We start from the raw sequence: 17,338 nt of genomic DNA, 5'->3' as shown, positions 1-17,338 counted from the left end.
AATGTGAAGCTTCAGCAGAAGATCAGCCGGGGGATGAGATTCCCAGCTCATGGGACCACGTCACCGACCGCCAGGGCCAGGGACTGTCCCTTTAAAGGTCCAGCCCTGAGTTCTGATTGGTGAACTAAAGCCACGGGTAACCAACGCCTATCTCAGTGATTGGCTGGAAGTGGCCCCGCCCCCGATAACGACACCTCCCCCCCTCCACCCCGCCCGCCCGCCCTCCAATTTCCTGTTGTCATGTTGTCGGCCGGTGTGTTGGCGGTGGCTCGCCGGGCCCGCAGCGCCCTGGCGCAGTTCAACGGCCTGCTGGAGGCCGAGCTGGAGCGCATCCGGGGGGCGGGCACCTGGAAACACGAGCGGGTCATCACCTCCCGGCAGGGGCCGCACATCAAGGTGCAGGGCAGCGAGGGAGGTAGGCCGGAGGGGAGGATGGGTGGATGGGAGGGGGGGAGGGGGGGGAGGGAGAGGATGGGTGGATGGGAGGGGGGGGGGAGGGAGAGGATGGGTGGATGGGAGGGGGGGGGAGGGAGAGGATGGGTGGATGGGAGGGGGGGGGAGGGAGAGGATGGGTGGATGGGAGGGGGGGGGGGAGGGGGGTGGATGGGAGGGGGGGGGGGAGGGGGGTGGATGGGAGGGGGGGGGGAGGGGGGTGGATGGGAGGGGGGTGGATGGGAGAGGATGGGTGGATGGGAGGGGGGTGGATGGGGAGGGGGGGGGGAGGGGGTGGATGGGAGGGGGGGGGGAGGGAGAGGATGGGTGGATGGGAGGGGGGGGGGAGGGAGAGGATGGGTGGATGGGAGGGGGGGGGAGGGAGGGGGGGGAGGGAGGGGGGGGGAGGGAGGGGGGGGGAGGGAGAGGATGGGTGGATGGGAGGGGGGGGGAGGGAGAGGATGGGTGGATGGGAGGGGGGGGGAGGGAGAGGATGGGTGGATGGGAGGGGGGGGGAGGGAGAGGATGGGTGGATGGGAGGGGGGGGGAGGGAGAGGATGGGTGGATGGGAGGGGGGGGAGGGAGAGGATGGGTGGATGGGAGGGGGGGGGAGGGAGAGGATGGGTGGATGGGAGGGGGGGGAGGGAGGGGGGGGGAGGGAGAGGATGGGTGGATGGGAGGGGGGGGGAGGGAGAGGATGGGTGGATGGGAGGGGGGGGGAGGGAGAGGATGGGTGGATGGGGGGGGGGAGGGAGAGGATGGGAGGGGGGGAGGGGGAGGGAGAGGATGGGAGGGGAGGGAGAGGATGGGAGGGGGGGGAGGGGGAGGGGGAGGGAGAGGATGGGAGGGGGGGAGGGGGAGGGAGAGGATGGGAGGGGGGGGAGGGAGAGGATGGGAGGGGGGGGAGGGGGAGGGAGAGGATGGGAGGGGGGGGAGGGGGAGGGAGAGGATGGGAGGGGGGGGAGGGGGAGGGAGAGGATGGGAGGAGGGGGAGGGAGAGGATGGGAGGATGGGAGGGAGAGGATGGGAGGGGGGGGAGGGAGAGGATGGGAGGGGGGGAGGGAGAGGATGGGAGGGGGGGAGGGAGAGGATGGGGGGGGAGGGAGAGGATGGGGGGGGAGGGAGAGGATGGGGGGGGGGAGGGAGAGGATGGGGGGGAGGGAGAGGATGGGAGGGGGGGGGGAGGGAGAGGATGGGGGGGGAGGGAGAGGATGGGAGGGGGGGGGAGGGAGAGGATGGGAGGGGGGGGAGGGAGAGGATGGGAGGGGGGGGAGGGAGAGGATGGGAGGGGGGGGGAGGGAGAGGATGGGAGGGGGGGGAGGGAGAGGATGGGAGGGGGGGGGGAGGGAGAGGATGGGAGGGGGGGGGAGGGAGAGGATGGGAGGGGGGGGGAGGGAGAGGATGGGAGGGGGGGAGGGAGAGGAGGGAGGGGGGAGGGAGAGGAGGGGGGGGAGGGAGAGGAGGGGGGGGGGAGGGGGGGAGGGGGAGGGGGGGGAGGGGGGAGGGAGAGGAGGGGGGGGAGGGAGAGGAGGGGGGGGAGGGAGAGGATGGGAGGGGGGGGAGGGGGAGGGAGAGGAGGGGGGGAGGGAGAGGATGGGAGGGGGGGAGGGGAGGGAGAGGAGGGGGGGGAGGGGGAGGGAGAGGAGGGGGGGGAGGGAGAGGATGGGAGGGGGGGAGGGAGAGGATGGGGGAGGGGGAGGGGGGGGAGGGAGAGGATGGGAGGGGGGGGAGGGAGAGGATGGGAGGGGGGGAGGGAGAGGATGGGAGGGGGGGAGGGAGAGGATGGGAGGGGGGGGAGGGGGAGGATGGGAGGGGGGGGAGGGGGAGGATGGGAGGGGGGGGAGGGGGAGGGAGGGGGGGGAGGGGGAGGGAGAGGATGGGAGGGGGGGAGGGGGAGGGAGAGGATGGGGGGGGGAGGGGGAGGGAGAGGATGGGGGGAGGGGGAGGGAGAGGATGGGGGGAGGGGGAGGGAGAGGATGGGAGGGGGGGGAGGGGGAGGGAGGATGGGAGGGGGGGAGGGGGAGGGAGGATGGGAGGGGGGGGAGGGGGAGGGAGAGGATGGGAGGGGGGGGAGGGGGGGAGGGGGAGGGAGAGGATGGGAGGGGGGGAGGGGGAGGGAGAGGATGGGAGGGGGGGGAGGGGGAGGGAGAGGATGGGAGGGGGGGGGAGGGAGAGGATGGGAGGGGGGGGGAGGGAGAGGATGAGGGGGTGAGGGAGAGGATGAGGGGGATGAGGGGGTGAGGGAGAGGATGAGGGGGATGAGGGGGGGAGGGAGAGGATGAGGGGGAGGGAGAGGATGAGGGGGAGGGAGAGGATGGGAGTGGGGGGGAGGGAGAGGATGGGAGTGGGGGGGAGGGAGAGGATGGGAGGGGGGGGAGGGAGAGGATGGGAGGGGGGGGAGAGGATGGGAGGGGGGAGGGGGGGAGGGAGAGGATGGGAGGGGGGGGGAGGGAGAGGATGGGAGGGGGGAGGGGAGGGGGGAGAGGAGGGGGGAGGGGAGAGGTCTGCAGGGATCTGCGGCTCTGGGAGGCGGGGAGAGGAAGGAAGGGGGTTCTGTGGCTCAGGCAGTATCTGCTGAGGAAAATGGACAGTCAATGTTTAGGGTTGTGACCCATCAGAATCTGGTTTATTATCACTGACATATGTCCTGAAATGTGGTGTTTTGCAGCAGCAGTACAGTGCAAGACAGAAAGATACAGAAATTACTCTAAGTTACAAAAATAAATGAATAGTGCAAAAGAGGAATAATGAGGTAGTGTTCATGGACCATTCAAAGATCTGATGGTGGAGGGGAAGAAGCTGTTCCTGAATCATTGAGTGTGGGTCTTCAGGCTCCCGTACCTCCTCCCCAATTGTAGTAACATGAAGAGGGCATGTCCCAAATGGTGAGGGTCCTTAATGATGGATGCCACCTTCTTGAGGCACCACCTCTTGAACATGTCCTCGAGAGCAGGAAGGGTTGTGCCCATGATGGAGTTGGCTGAGTCTACAAACCTCTGCAGCCTCTTTCAATCCTGCACATTGGAGCCTCCATACCAGGCAGTGATGCAACTAGTTAGAATGCTCTCCACCGTACAGCTGTAGAAATTTGAGAGAGCCCTTGGTGACACACCGAATTTCCTCAAACTCCTAATGAAGTAGAGCCACTGGCGTGCCTTCTTCGTGATTGCATCAATGTGTTGGACCCAAGATAGATCCTCTGAGATGTTGATGCCCAGGAACTTGAAGCTGTTCACCCTTTCCACCGCTGACCCCTCAATGAAGACTGGTGTGTGTTGTCCCGACTTTTCTGAAGTCCACAATCAGTTCCTTGGTCTTGCTGACATTGAGTGCGATATTGTTGTCATCTAGACTTTGGTAAGATTGTGAATAACCTATGCTCATGTCCACTGTGCCTCTGGATAGATGGAAATGACACTGAATTGGGGGCAGTCCTTTGGTCACTGGGAGAAGAGCACTGAGGAGCAATCTGATGAAGATTTTTCTTTTGGCGGACAGCAGGAGACCCTCCTCTAGTTACCGCAGAGGGATGTATCTCTATTATTGACCATTATGGCATCTCTCGGGTCTTCTTGTAGGTCCTCCTCTTCCCAGACATGGGAGGTGAAGTTGTGAACTTTTGACTAAAGTTCCTCTCCACCAAGTTTCAGAGCTCTGCAAAAGAACTGTCTGCTTCTGAGGCCTCATGTTCTTTCGGTTGACTACAGCCGTTTCAGATTCCCCTTGGTTGGCAGAGACTGCAGTGGATAGTTTGATGTAGTTTGTAGGTAACTTTGAAGTGTGGTCTAGACCTTGGTGTTAAACTTGAATGTCTGACCAAACTCAGCCTGACCTCTGTCAGAGGTGTAAACAGCAGCAAAGCAATTGTAGACATTGAAAGTCAAGAAGAGGGATTAGGCTCGTATTTCCGGTGTCGACCTCCCCAAAGTAGATGCTGTTGAACCAACTGCTGGGAGTTCTGTCCAAAATGTTGAAAGTCTTCCTCGTGCTTTTTTTTTGTCTTTCTCTGGTGGAGGAGAGGGTCTATTGTAAATTTATTTCGTATTAATTTACAACATAGAAGGAGGCGATTTGGACCATTTTTGCCAGCTCTCCAAACATTCCCGTCAGACCCATTCCCACACTTATTTCCTTGTAACTTATTTTCTTTCACATGCCCATCAGGTGCCCCAAACCTACCTACACTGAGGGCAATTACTTACACTAATCAATTAACATACCACACGTCCTTGTCAGCCAATTAAATTGTACACAGCTGTCTCCAATCAAAGGAAGCATCTGACTCCTCTGAATAGTGCTGTTGAATTGGCATCCAGTGACTTGTTTCTAGATTGCTTTCAGTCAGTGCTACACTGGAGCTCAGTTGCTTAATAGAACTGTGGCTCTATTTTTGGTTTGCATTAATTGGAATAATGGAATAAAAGTTACATCAGCTGCACAATAACCATGGACTTCTTGGAGCTGGATGTCTGCTGCTGGTTTAGATAAGTCATACAGCACAGAAACAGGCCCTTCAGCCCACCAGGTCTGTGCTACCCATTAAGCACCTATTTACAGTAATCCTATACCAGTCCAATTTATTTTCTCCCCATATTCCATTAACTTTCCTCAAATTCTACCACTCATCTAGACACTAAAGCTAAATTTACCCTAGCCAGTTAAGCTACCAAACTACCAGTTAAGCTACCAACCTGCACGACTTCGCGATGTGGGAGGGAACTGGAGCACCTAAGGCAAACCCACGGGGTCACGGGGAGAAAGTGCAGGCTCCACAAACAGACAGCACTGGAGGTCAGGATCGAACCTGGGTCACTGGAGCGGTGAGGCAGCAGCTCCACCCTTGGGGAAAGTCACTGCAATGTAATCAGGAGTGGGCTTGTTGAACTGACCCTTCTGCTACTTGTAGAGACTGTTGCTATCACACAGACCCCAGCCTGCAGGGCAGGTGGGTGCAGAAGCATGGCGATGTCTTTGTTGCTGGTCGTGGCCTTGAGCAGACTTGTGCTTCTAGTAAGTATTTTGGAGACTCTCTGGTGTCCAATTACTGCTGCCCTACTGTTGTACTAAAGCACATTGGCTATATTCAAATACCCACTTTAACTCACAGGAGCTGCATAACCTACCCAGCACTAGGGTCTGAGATATGGTCCTTCCAAATACATGACGTGCCTGTCCAAAACTTTTTAAAGAGATGTTGTGTGATGTGTCGTTGGGGTGTCCTACTGGGGGTGGCACTTAGGGAAAGCAATGGGATTAAACTGTTTGCCTGGGCACATTTTGGACTGAAATAACACTTGTCCCTTGTTGGATTGTAAATTGGATTCTTTCTTGCTCATCACAGTACAGAGATGTTATTGTGCATGTGAGATTGAAAGCCTTGTGTATAATCCAAGGGTAATGTGTAGTTATTTGGTGGGGGGGGGGGGTGGTTGGGGTTAAGCGAATGGAGTTAGGTGGCTCAATGATAATAAGGTAGAAGTTTGACTGTGATCTTATTGAATGTTTCAGGCTTCAAGTGGCCTCCTCTCACTGCCGATTCTACATTCTTATGGGTACTTTGAGCTTTTTGTGAGTTGCAGAGAAATACGTTATTGTCTGGTATCCTGTGGACCAGATGGGGATCTAACTCTGAAGTGAGGGGCATCAGCCAAAGTGCTTTACTTTCATCTTATTTTGTTGTTACCACTACCCTAAACACTGAGGTGAAACCTGGCTAAGACAGATTTTGCCGGTCCTTTTTAACTTGGCTTAGACAAGGCTTCGAATGAAACAAATATCTTTTGGTTCTGCAAGAGTTAAGTGTTGCCAGTGTGTCTTACATTGGCTTCACTTGTGCTTACAAACTGCACAATTGGTTTACCAGAAGAAATACTGTCTATAATTAAGTCAGACAATCCCTCAGAATAATTGCTGTCTGAGAGAGGCAAGAGCTGTGTTTAATTTAGAATGCAATGTGCATTTACTTCACCCTCGTAAATCCTTAGCCCTCCTCACACCTGGCACCAGTGACCGTGTTGCAAAAGTGTTACATCAGCTTGAGATGGCCAGAAGGCACGACAGACTCGTTATCAATGCATGTTCAATCTTCTCAAAGGCAGCATGGAATGGTGCCCAGTGTAGGTGGGCAGTGTGCCTGCTGTCTGAGACATCATTCCACATGTATGCCTGACTGATGGTACCTTCAAGAAAAAAAACTTTTGCTCTTTAGTTCAAAAGCTTGCACACCCGCCTTTAGAAATGTTAATTTATTGATTGTGATCCCCAAGGGAACAGGCATCAGCTTCATTCCTGGTTTGTCATTCAGTTCCAACTGTCCATCTTAGTTGCATATCCTTCAACACTCCTGCCAAGCAAATAGCTCTCGTTCACAGTTTTGTCATTTTTAGATTCAGACGTGCCAATGAAACCTTGGCATGGACGCAAAGCACACTGTAGTCTGCCTCCTGGCCAGGTTAAGGAAGTCCAAACGACAGACTCCTGCTCCATTTCACTAGCCAGCATTCCACATGTATGCCTGACTGATGGTACCTTCAAGAAAAAAACTTTTGCTCTTTAGTTCAAAAGCTTGCACACCCGGCTTTAGAAATGTTAATTTATTGATTGTAATCCCCAAGGGAACAGGCATCAGCTTCATTCCTGGTTTGTCATTCAGTTCCAACTGTCCATCTTAGTTGCATATCCTTCAACACTCCTGCCAAGCAAATAGCTCTCGTTCACAGTTTTGTCATTTTTAGATTCAGACGTGCCAATGAAACCTTGGCATGGACGCAAAGCACACTGTAGTCTGCCTCCTGGCCGGGTTAAGGAAATCCAAATGACAGACTCCTGCTCCATTTCACTAGCCAGCAATCGGTGGGTTGAGATGGAATTTGCATGTGACGCTCCCCATGGTGAAGTAGTTTGGTGTGTAACTCAAGGCTTTGTTCTGAAGGATGTATTGGGGTGCACACAGGTTTTTGGGGGTGAGGGGTGTGGGCTTGTTTCACTCACCCATTCAGACTATTTAAGAAACCTGCAGACTTTCTTAATGTGGCCCATAATGTGGCCCAACAATTTTGTGAGCTCCTGAATAAAAATTTATCAAAAACCCAGTTACTTAACGTGATAGGAGGCCTAGTGGGATGATAGTGCACTTCCAGGGATTTGTTCCAGGCCCCCTGTGCACATGATGCCCACATGGTGGAGGAAACTGGCTGCGAGGAAGGATGTTACCTTGAGTTTTGGGTAAAACTGTACTGTGCAGATGAGATTGTGAAAGGTTGGTCCACAGATAACAAGGTAAGTCTAACCCGGAATGTGGCGGTCTGCTGAAGCTAATTGTTTGAAGTCAGTGAAGCGGGAGTGTCCTGACCCACTGAGTGGGGAGAGAGGCTACTGCCCCGGGCTGTATTGTTCACCAAGGCCCTGTGCCACAAAGCCCATGTTTGGCACTGCCTCCCTTCATTTCCGTGCTGGCTGCTCTGTCGGAGTCCAATTTCTTTGCTCGCTTTGGCAACCTGCTCAATTTGTCATGTGAACATTGAAAATAGATGGTTTAAATTTATTCCTCAATGTGGCTCATTATGTCAGTTCAGAACTACCAGGATGTGAAGCTCCAATGTCGTGGTACAGTAGTAGATCCTCAGCTGTCAGTGGGCAGTTACAGTCATGTGGGGGCATCTCTTTGTGGAGAGAAATTAGGAGCCACTTAATAGGGGCTTTTATTTTCTCTGTCTATTCCGATTGGTCAAAGTGTTGGCTGCTTGAGACACTTCGGCTCAGGGTCGATGAGCTGGAGTGCAAACTCCAAACACTTCAACACGTCAGGGAGGGGAGAATTACCTGTACACGATGTTCCAGGAGCCAGTTGCACCCCTTAGACTAGCTGCCTCCAACTTGGCAAGTGGTCAGGGGCAGGACGGTGTGACTGCAGAAGGGGCAGTTAGTTCCAGAGAAGCATCGGCCTTTGCCCTTGTCCAGCAAAAGTTCTTGCTCCCTGTCTGCCTGAGGGTGGGGACTGCAGGGCAGATGTGCAAACTGTCCATCGAATAATGGCACAGGGAGTGGGTGGAGAAAAGACAAACATAAGTCATTGGGGGTAGCGCCGTTAGGGGAACAAACACTCTTCTCTGCTGCAAAGACAGAGGGTCCCGGAGACTGTGTTGCTGCCTGGTTGCCAGGGTTAAAGAGATCTCATGGCTGGAGGAGGAGGATTCTGTGATGGATGTCCATATAGGCACTAACGATATAGGTAGGGCTAGGAAGGAGGTTCTGATGAGGGATTGTGAGGATCTTGGGTCAAAATTGAAAAGCGGAATGACGAGGGTGATAATCTCCTGAGCCACATGCAGATTAGCGAAGGGTGAATAGGATCAGAGGGGTAAGTGTGTGGCTCAAGGCATGGCGTTGTAGAAGTGGGTTCCAATTCATGGGACACAGGCTGGGGAAGGAGAGAGCTCTTCCTGTGGAATGGGCTTCACCTGATCGTGTTGGGACCAGTGTCTTGGTGAATTGCATAAGTAGTGTTGTGGACAGGGTTTTAAACTAAATAAGAGGCAGGGAAGGGCTCCCAAGAAAGTGTGTCTGATAAATCAAGGGGAAATGAGAGGGTGGTGGCACAGGGTAGGGAGGGAGGAATTGACAGGCAACGTGTGATGGGCTGGGGCACAAACTGTAAACAGAAGTATGTACAAAAAACTGTATATATAAAAAAAATCAAAGCTTAATGGTCTTTATTTGAATACACATAGCATTTGCAATAAGATAGGTGAGTTGACAACAGAGATAGCAACAAAATGTGAACTCTTGATAGCACAGAGCATAAATGGGGAGAAACCTCAGGCATGTCTGAAGGGAACTGCAATTGTCATGGGAGATTTTAATCTACATATTGATTGGACAAACAAACTGGCAAGGGTATGGTTAAAAAAAGAACCTGTGGAGTGTATCAGGAATTGCTTCTTAGGACAAATATATTATGGAAGGTCCCTGGGAACAGACTGTTTTAGATTTGGTCATGAGTAATGAGGAAGGTTTAATAAGATTTCTTTATTAGTCACATGTACATTGCGAAACACAGTGAAATGCATCTTTGCCTAGAGTGTTCTGGGGGCAACCCGCAAGTGTTGTCACGATTCTGGCACCAACATAGCACGCCCACAATAGATAATTATGGGGGATTTTAACATGAAGGTGGACTGGGAAATCCAGCAAGGCGGTAGAACTCAGGAGAGGGAGTTTGTGGAATGTCTAAGGGATGTTTTTCTGGAGCAACTTATTGAAGAGCCCACCAGGGGATCGGCTGTTTTGGATTGGGTGCTGTGTAGTGAACCCGATGTGATTAGGGAACTAAAGGTAAAGGAACCACTGGGAACAAGTGATCACAATATGATTGAGTTCAGTTTCAAGTTTGAGAAGGAGAAGCTGATAACTGGTGTATCGATATTTCAGTGGAATAAGGGAAATTACAAAGGTATGAGAGAAGAGTTGGCCCAAATTGATTGGAGGAGTAAGTTAGCTGGAGGGACGGCGGAGGAGAAATGGAAGAAATTTCTACAGGAAATAAGGAAAATGCAGGATAGATATATTCCAAGAAAAAAGGTTTTGAATGGAAAAAAGGCACAGATGTGGATTACGAGGGAGGTGAAGGATAAAATAAAAGCAAAAGGGGCGGCGTACAAAGTAGCAAAAATTAGTGGGAAAACAGAAGATTGGAAAGTTTTAAAAAATCTGCAGAGAGAAACTAAGAAGGTCATTAGGAAAGCAAAGATGAGTTATGAAAGGAAGCTGGCGGACAACATTCGGAAGGATTCTAAGAGCTTTTTTAAATACATAAGGAATAAAAGAGAGACACGGGTTGACATAGGACCAATTGATAACGGTGCAGGAGGTATTATAATGGACGATAGTGAGATGGCAAGGGAATTGAATGAATATTTTGCATCGGTCTTCACCGTGGAGGACATAAGCAATGTGCCGGTTAGTCAGGAGTCTCACGAATTGGAACTGTTCAGTTGAGATTACTAGGGAGAAGGTGCTAGGAAAACTAAAGGGGCTTAAGTCTGATAAGTCTCCCGGACCGGATGAGGTGCATCCCCGGGTTCTGAAGGAGGTGGCTGTAGAGATAGCGGAGGCATTGGCGATTATTTTCCAGGAATCGATAGATTCTGGCATGGTTCCGGAGGACTGGAGGGTAGCAAATGTAGTTCCGTTGTATAAGAAAGGTGGGAGGCAGCACAAAGGAAATTACAGACCTATTAGTCTGACGTCAGTGGTGGGAAAATTATTGGAATCTATCCTCAAGGAGGAGGTTACCGAATACCTAGAGGCGCAAGGCAAGATTGGACCTAGTCAACATGGTTTTGTAAGGGGAGGTCCTGTCTGACCAACCTATTGGAGTTTTTTGAAGAAATCACAGGTAGGGTGGATAAGGGAGAGGCGGTAGACGTTGTGTATTTAGACTTTCAAAAGGCCTTCGATAAGGTGCCTCACAAGAGACTGATTAATAAGATGAGAGGTCATGGAATTATGGGTAGGATAGCAGAATGGGTGGAGCATTGGCTGGTTGGCAGGAAGCAAAGGGTGGAAATAAAAGGATCTCGTTCTGGTTGGTTACCGGTTACTAGTGGTGTGCCGCAGGGGTCGGTGTTGGGGCAGCTCCTTTTTACCTTGTACATCAATGATTTGGATGATGGAATAAATGGTTGTGTGGCTAAGTTTGCGGATGACACCTAGATTAGTGGAGGAGTAGGGAGCATACAGGAAATAGAAAGGATGCAGAGGGACCTAGACAGTTTAGGAGAATGGGCAAGGAAATGGTAGATGAGATTCAATGTTGAGAAATGTGCAGTTGTACACTTTGGAAGCAGAAATAAGTGGGTAGATTATTATCTAGAAGGAGAGAAGATTGAAAGTACGGTAGTACAAAGGGACTTGGGGGTACTCGTGCAAGATACCTTAAAAGTTAACCACCAGGTTGGATCGGTGGTTAAGAAAGCGAATGCTATGTTGGCATTCATCTCGAGAGGTATAGGGTATAAAAGTAAGGAAGTGTTGATGAGGCTCTACGGGGCACTAGTGAGGCCTCATTTGGAATACTGTGCGCAGTTTTGGGCCCCGCATGTTAGGAAGGATGTGCTGACGTTGGAGAGGGTTCAGAGGAGATTTACGAGAATGATTCCGGGAATGAAAGGGCTTACGTATGATGAGCGTTTGTCGGCTCTTGGACTGTACTTACTGGAGTACAGAAGGATGAGAGGGGACCTCGTAGCGACATTTAAAATGTTGACAGGAAAGGATAGAGTAGATGTGGCTAGGCTGTTTCCCTTGGTGGGCGAGTCCAGGACCAGAGGGCACGATCTTAGAATTAGAGGGTACAGTTTCAAAACAGAGATGAGGAGAAATTTCTTTACCCAGAGGGTGGTGAAATTGTGGAACTCCTTGCCACGCACAGCAGTGGAGGCCGGATCAGTGGGGGTGTTCAAGGAGGAGATAGACAGATATCTAAATAGTCAGGGTATCAAGGGATATGGGGATAAGGCTGGAAAATGGGATTAGAATAGGTTTTTTTTTCCCACCCCATTTCTTTTTCCCTTTTCCTTGGAGCAGACTCGATGGGCCGAATGGCCTGCTTCTGCTCCCTTGTCTTGTGATCTAACCCGTACATCTTTGGAATGTGGGAGGAAACCCACACAGACATGGGGAGAACGTACAAACGCCTTACAGACATTGGCTGGAATTGAACCGAGGTTGCTGGCACTGTAAAGCATTATGTTAACCACTACACTACAGGTTAAAGATCCCCGAGTAGGTATGGACCAGAATATGATGGGATTCCAGATGCAGTTTGAGGGTGAACACCACAGGACCCAAAACCACCGTGTTCAACTTAAACAAGGGCAATTTTAATGGTATGAAGGTGGACCGGGGGTAAAAATCTCAGGGACAGGTCAGTAGATGAACAGTGCCAAATTTTCAGACAGCTGGGTCATAAAATTCAGCAGGAATCTCCCACATAAAAAGGAGGATTCCATGAGAGAGAGACTATCTGTGGTTGACAAAGGACACCCAAGGATAATTTTAAATTGAAAAGTAGGACATACAAAGGCAAGGGCTGGTGATAGGCCAGAGGAGAAAAACGACTTTGAGAGTAAACATGTGTGTAACATCAAAGCAACAGTAAGACTTTCTATGGATATATAAATAGGAAGAAAGTTAAAGTAGGTGTGGGACCATTCTTCACCACGGAGGACTCTGCACATATCCCTAAGATAACAGGTGGGTTCATTTCAAACAATAGGGAGAAAATTGTAAAAATCTCAATCACAAGAGCAAAACTCGCAGGGCTAAAGGTGGATAAATCTCCAGGACCCAATGGCTTGTATCCAAGTGTTCTAAAGGAAATGGCTACAGAGATAGTGAACCCATTGGTTGAAAATTTTCAGAACTCACTAAGCTCTGGGAGGGTACCAGAAGACTCTCTTGTTCCAACAGGGAGGAAGACAGGAGGTGGGGAACCACAGGCCAGTTTGTTTAACATGTATTGTTGGCAAGATGCAGGAGTCAGAATCAAAGAGGAAATAATTAATCATTTAGGAAAGCTGAATATATCCAAACCTAATTAATGTTTTGATGAAAGGTAAATCATGTTTGACAAATTTGCTCAAATTCTATGGAGATATGACAGGGAGAGTCGATAGAGGGGAACCTGTAGATACGGTGTATTTAGATTTCCAAAAGGCATTTGACAATGTGATGGATACGAGGCCAGTGCATAAGCTAAGAGCCCAAGCTATGGGAGGATATGTGTTAGAATGGATTGAAAACTATCACATAGAAAACAAGAGTTGGAGTAAATGGGTCTTTTTTCAGGCTGGAGGGATGTAACTGGTGGAGTATCCCAGGGATCTGTTCTTGGCCATCAGTTGTTTACCACTTGCATTGATGACCTCCGGAGGAAGTGGAATGTAAGGTTTCCAAGTTTGCCATTGGTACAGAAATAAGTGCCAGGGCACATTGTGATGAGGACATTATGATACTGAGTGATAGGGTGAAAACCTGACAAATGGAGTTTAATGTGGGGCATTGCGTGACCTCACACTTCAGTAAGAGAATCAAAAGACATTATTATCTAAGAGACTGCTAACGAGTGAAGGTGAGAGAGATCTCGGTGTTCTGGTGCATGAATCACAAAAAGTTAACAAGCAGGTCCGACAAGTAGTTAAGAATGCAACCGACATGTTGGCCTTTATTGCAAAGGGGTTGGAGTTTAAGAATATGGAGGTTTAGTTACAATTGTACTGGGTTTTGGACCCCTTCCCTCAAAATGGATATGGTAGCATTGGAGGCAGTCCGTAGGAGATTCGCCAGGCTAATTCCTGGGATGAAAGGGTTGTCGAATCTGGAGCAGCTGGACAGTCTGGGTCTGTGTTCCCTGGAGCTGAGAAGAATGAGGGGTGACCTTATTCAAACATATCAGGTCCTAAGGAGGCTCGACAGGGTCGATGTTGAGACATTTTCACTTGTGGGAGAGTTACGACCAAGGGGACATCGCACCAGAATAAGAACCTGGTCATTTAAAACTTAGAGGCGCAGAAATGTCTTCTCTCAGAGGGTAGCGAAGCTCTGGAATTCTCTGCCCCTGAGGGCGGGGGAGGCCAGATCATTAAACATATTTAAGATGGAGATGGATAAATATTAGAAAGATCAAGAAAACGAGGGTTATGGGGAGATGGCACAGAAGAGGTCAGGGTAGATCAGCCATGGTCATATGATGATATGAAGATATATCTTTATTAGTCACATGTACATCGAAACACACAGTGAAATGCATCTTTTTGCATGGAGTGTTCTGGGGGCAGCCCGCAAGTGTCGCCACACTTCTGGTGCCAACATAGCATTCCCACAACTTCCTAACCTGTACGTCTTTGGAATGTGGGAGAAAACTGGAGCACCTGGAGGAAACCCACGCTACACAGGGAGAACGTACAAACTCCTTACAGACAGCGGCGGGAATTGAACCCGGGTCACTGGCGCTGTAACAACGTTACGCTAACCACTACACTACCGTGCCTGGAAGGTGGGTCAGGCTTGAGGGGCTCCTACTCCCATCTTCATGCTCCTGTGTTCCTGCCTAGGTTGAGGGAAGTTGTCAGAGGGCAGTGCTTGTTAGGGAGGGCGAGCAGTCATTGGGGGGCAGCACTTACTGGGCAGTCAGTGAGTGGAGGTCAGTGGGTGTGGGGCGGGGGAATGTCCAGGGTCAGCAGTTGGTGCATTTATTAATAGATAATTATCTGTGGTTGTGATTGGTGGGAGGTGAAGCGATCCCTTGATGTCACTGAGAGGGCTGGCAATGTTATCAGCAAAGCTCTGGGAAAGCCAAGTCCTGATACACACTCAGATGGGGGATCGTGGTGATCGAACCCACAGGGAATGATCAGGCAGTACACTCTCTCCCCCAGGGTTGTCCACCTATTAACCACCCACGCCAATTTCTCTTCCTTTGTAGCAATTCTGAATTTCTGTGCAAACAACTACCTGGGCCTTTCCAGCCACCCTGCAGTGATACAGTCGGGAATCGAAGCCCTGGATCAGTATGGAGCCGGTCTAAGTTCTGTCCGATTCATTTGTGGCACTCAGGTTAGTCCGTGAGCACGTTTAGCATTAAATTGAGATGAATGGACCCAACTCCATATTCCCAATCTCATGGTCAACTTCCAGGCCAGCAGTACTGAGATGAGTGATGTAACATTCTGAATCCAGCCCTTGGACAATAAGCCAGCTGTTGGAACTCACCAGAGCAGCGTCGCTCTTCATGGTATTGTGTCAATCCAGCCTTCCAGCTTTGATGTGAGTGCCTTGCCTCCAACTCATTTTGGACACACATCTCCCTTTCCCCTTCTCTCATTTTCCTTTCCTGAGTCATCCGTCCTTTCCCTCCAACCTTCGAACTTCCCAGATTCTCCTTTTCCCTTCCTGTCAATCCCAGACATCCATCTCCTTCCCTCCCCATCACCCCCTCCCACCTTCTACCTATTCCTTCCCTTCCTTCCAACTCTGACATCCCAAGTTCTCCCCCTTCCTCCCCACGTAAGACATATGACCTATCCTTGCCCTCCTCTTGTCCCACTTTCAACATGGATGCCCCATTCCCCCTCACCGACCAGTGAAGCCTTGCACCTCACACCACAGTGATTCAGTGCACAACCATGGAGGCACGAGCTTGTTGTAAATTAGCTTGGGGAATGCTTTCACTGGAGGAGTACCTTGGAGGAATAAAGGTGGAGTCTGAACTAACCCCTCTCCCTCTGTTTCTATCCATAGAACCTGCACAAGAACCTCGAGGCCAAGATTGCTAAATTCCACCAGAGGGAAGATGCCATTCTCTATGCCAGCTGTTTTGACGCCAATGCTGGGATTTTTGAGGTGGGATATATGCCACCTGAGTGTGTGGTTCTTTTCTGTTTGTGTCTTTCGCTGTAAGATACCTGCTGTGGAGTGGGCTTTCTGCTTCAACAGGGACTTTGTGGGGTCCAAGTCAACAACAGGGGCTGGATTTATTTTCAATTGTGCAAGTTGCATGGACACACTTTAGCCTAGAACAAAGAGGATCTGTTGGGTTCACATGTGTCTGAAGTGCAGCAGCAGTTGGGCAGACAAGCTGAGACACTGGAAACTGACTTGTTTTAAAAAGCATTCACACCTGTGTTGAGTCCACAGAAGTGACCCCAAGCTGTTCATCTGGACTTAATGTTGAATTCTACAACTTCAGGTAACTTGATTCTGTCTGTATCAGTTGTCCATCTGTAATGTTGGTTCAACTTGTTTGTTTTTTCTTTCTCTCTTCTCCCTTTTTTCTTCTGCAAGTGGAGGATGTGCCCAGCCTGGCCTGCCGGGTATGTCCTCCCACTCTGCATTTTGCAACTCCTACATCCTTTTGTCTATGCTCTCACTCTCTAACTGCTCCCATTCACTCATTGACCAGATAACCTTGTTTACAGCTTCTCACCATGGTCACCCTGGTTTTACCCTATCAGATACACCCCCCCCCCCCCCACCCCCTGCAGTTTAACAAGCTTCTTTTGTCTCCTTCCCAGTCCTGACAAAGGAGTAAGAATGTTGAGACCCGAAACGTTGACTCTGTTTCTCTTCCCACAGATGTGGCCTGACCTGCTGAGTGTATCCAGTTATTTCTGTATTTGAGACAGACAAGCTACCTAAACATGTCCTTGTGAAGGGCAGAGCCCAGATAACTCATTATCCCCACTTAAGCCCCATGCCACTTCATTTTGATCAGATATTTTATTCTGTTCTTGTCAATATCTCTCCCAATTTTAACCATTTTCATTGATAACCCGTGTAGTTCAAACCTGTGGCAAAGTAAACTGTTTCCATTGGCAAAGAGGTGGGCGACCCAGGTAACACAGTTTCAGAATAACTGGTGTACAAAATAAAAATGCAGGGATGGCGGGAGATGAGAACTGTTTCTGTTAAGCAACAAATTTCTATGATCATTCATCTGAAAGAGCAGAAATAGATTCAATAAGTACTTGCAAATGGGAATTGAATTAATATTGCTCGGAAAAAAGGTGTCCCAGTGTTACTGAGAACTGCTATTGCTCTTCCAGTCCATTGTTCATATACATCCTGAGCCACTGTTTTAGTTGAAATTGCTGCAATTTGAGAAATCTGGTGGTTGTATTTGTTCAAGGATTCATTAATTTAAGTCTGATTGATAGTGAGATGTTTTTCACCTGAGCGTGGTTTCTCCCAGTAACCTCATCCTGTAATTGTAGTCATTTACTGTTATTGGCTTAAGTGCATAAAGTCATCATTTACAGGACTTGTGGCTCAGTGAATGAAAGCACCACCCATCAGCTCCTCTGGGATCTCCTCCCTTGACAGATGTACCCTCTGGCAAGGCTCATGC

At 50.3% G+C, this 17,338-nt stretch overlaps 1 protein-coding gene across 1 annotated transcript in view; it reads left to right on the top strand.

Moving 5' to 3' along the window:
- The first annotated feature begins 221 nt into the window (after window positions 1–221).
- gcat (glycine C-acetyltransferase) overlaps window positions 222–17,338 on the top strand; it is a 33,469-nt gene continuing 16,352 nt past the window's right edge. The window contains exons 1-3 of the mRNA XM_052043145.1: window positions 222–415; window positions 14,918–15,048; window positions 15,733–15,834. Coding sequence (XP_051899105.1) covers window positions 241–415; window positions 14,918–15,048; window positions 15,733–15,834 — 408 coding nt within the window. The 5' untranslated portion in view covers window positions 222–240. The remainder of the gene's footprint in view (window positions 416–14,917; window positions 15,049–15,732; window positions 15,835–17,338) is intronic.

The sequence above is a fragment of the Pristis pectinata genome, chromosome 33 (assembly GCF_009764475.1).
Source record: "Pristis pectinata isolate sPriPec2 chromosome 33, sPriPec2.1.pri, whole genome shotgun sequence".
NCBI classification, from domain to species: domain Eukaryota; kingdom Metazoa; phylum Chordata; class Chondrichthyes; order Rhinopristiformes; family Pristidae; genus Pristis; species Pristis pectinata.
This window is presented reverse-complemented; position numbering and strand designations above follow the sequence as displayed.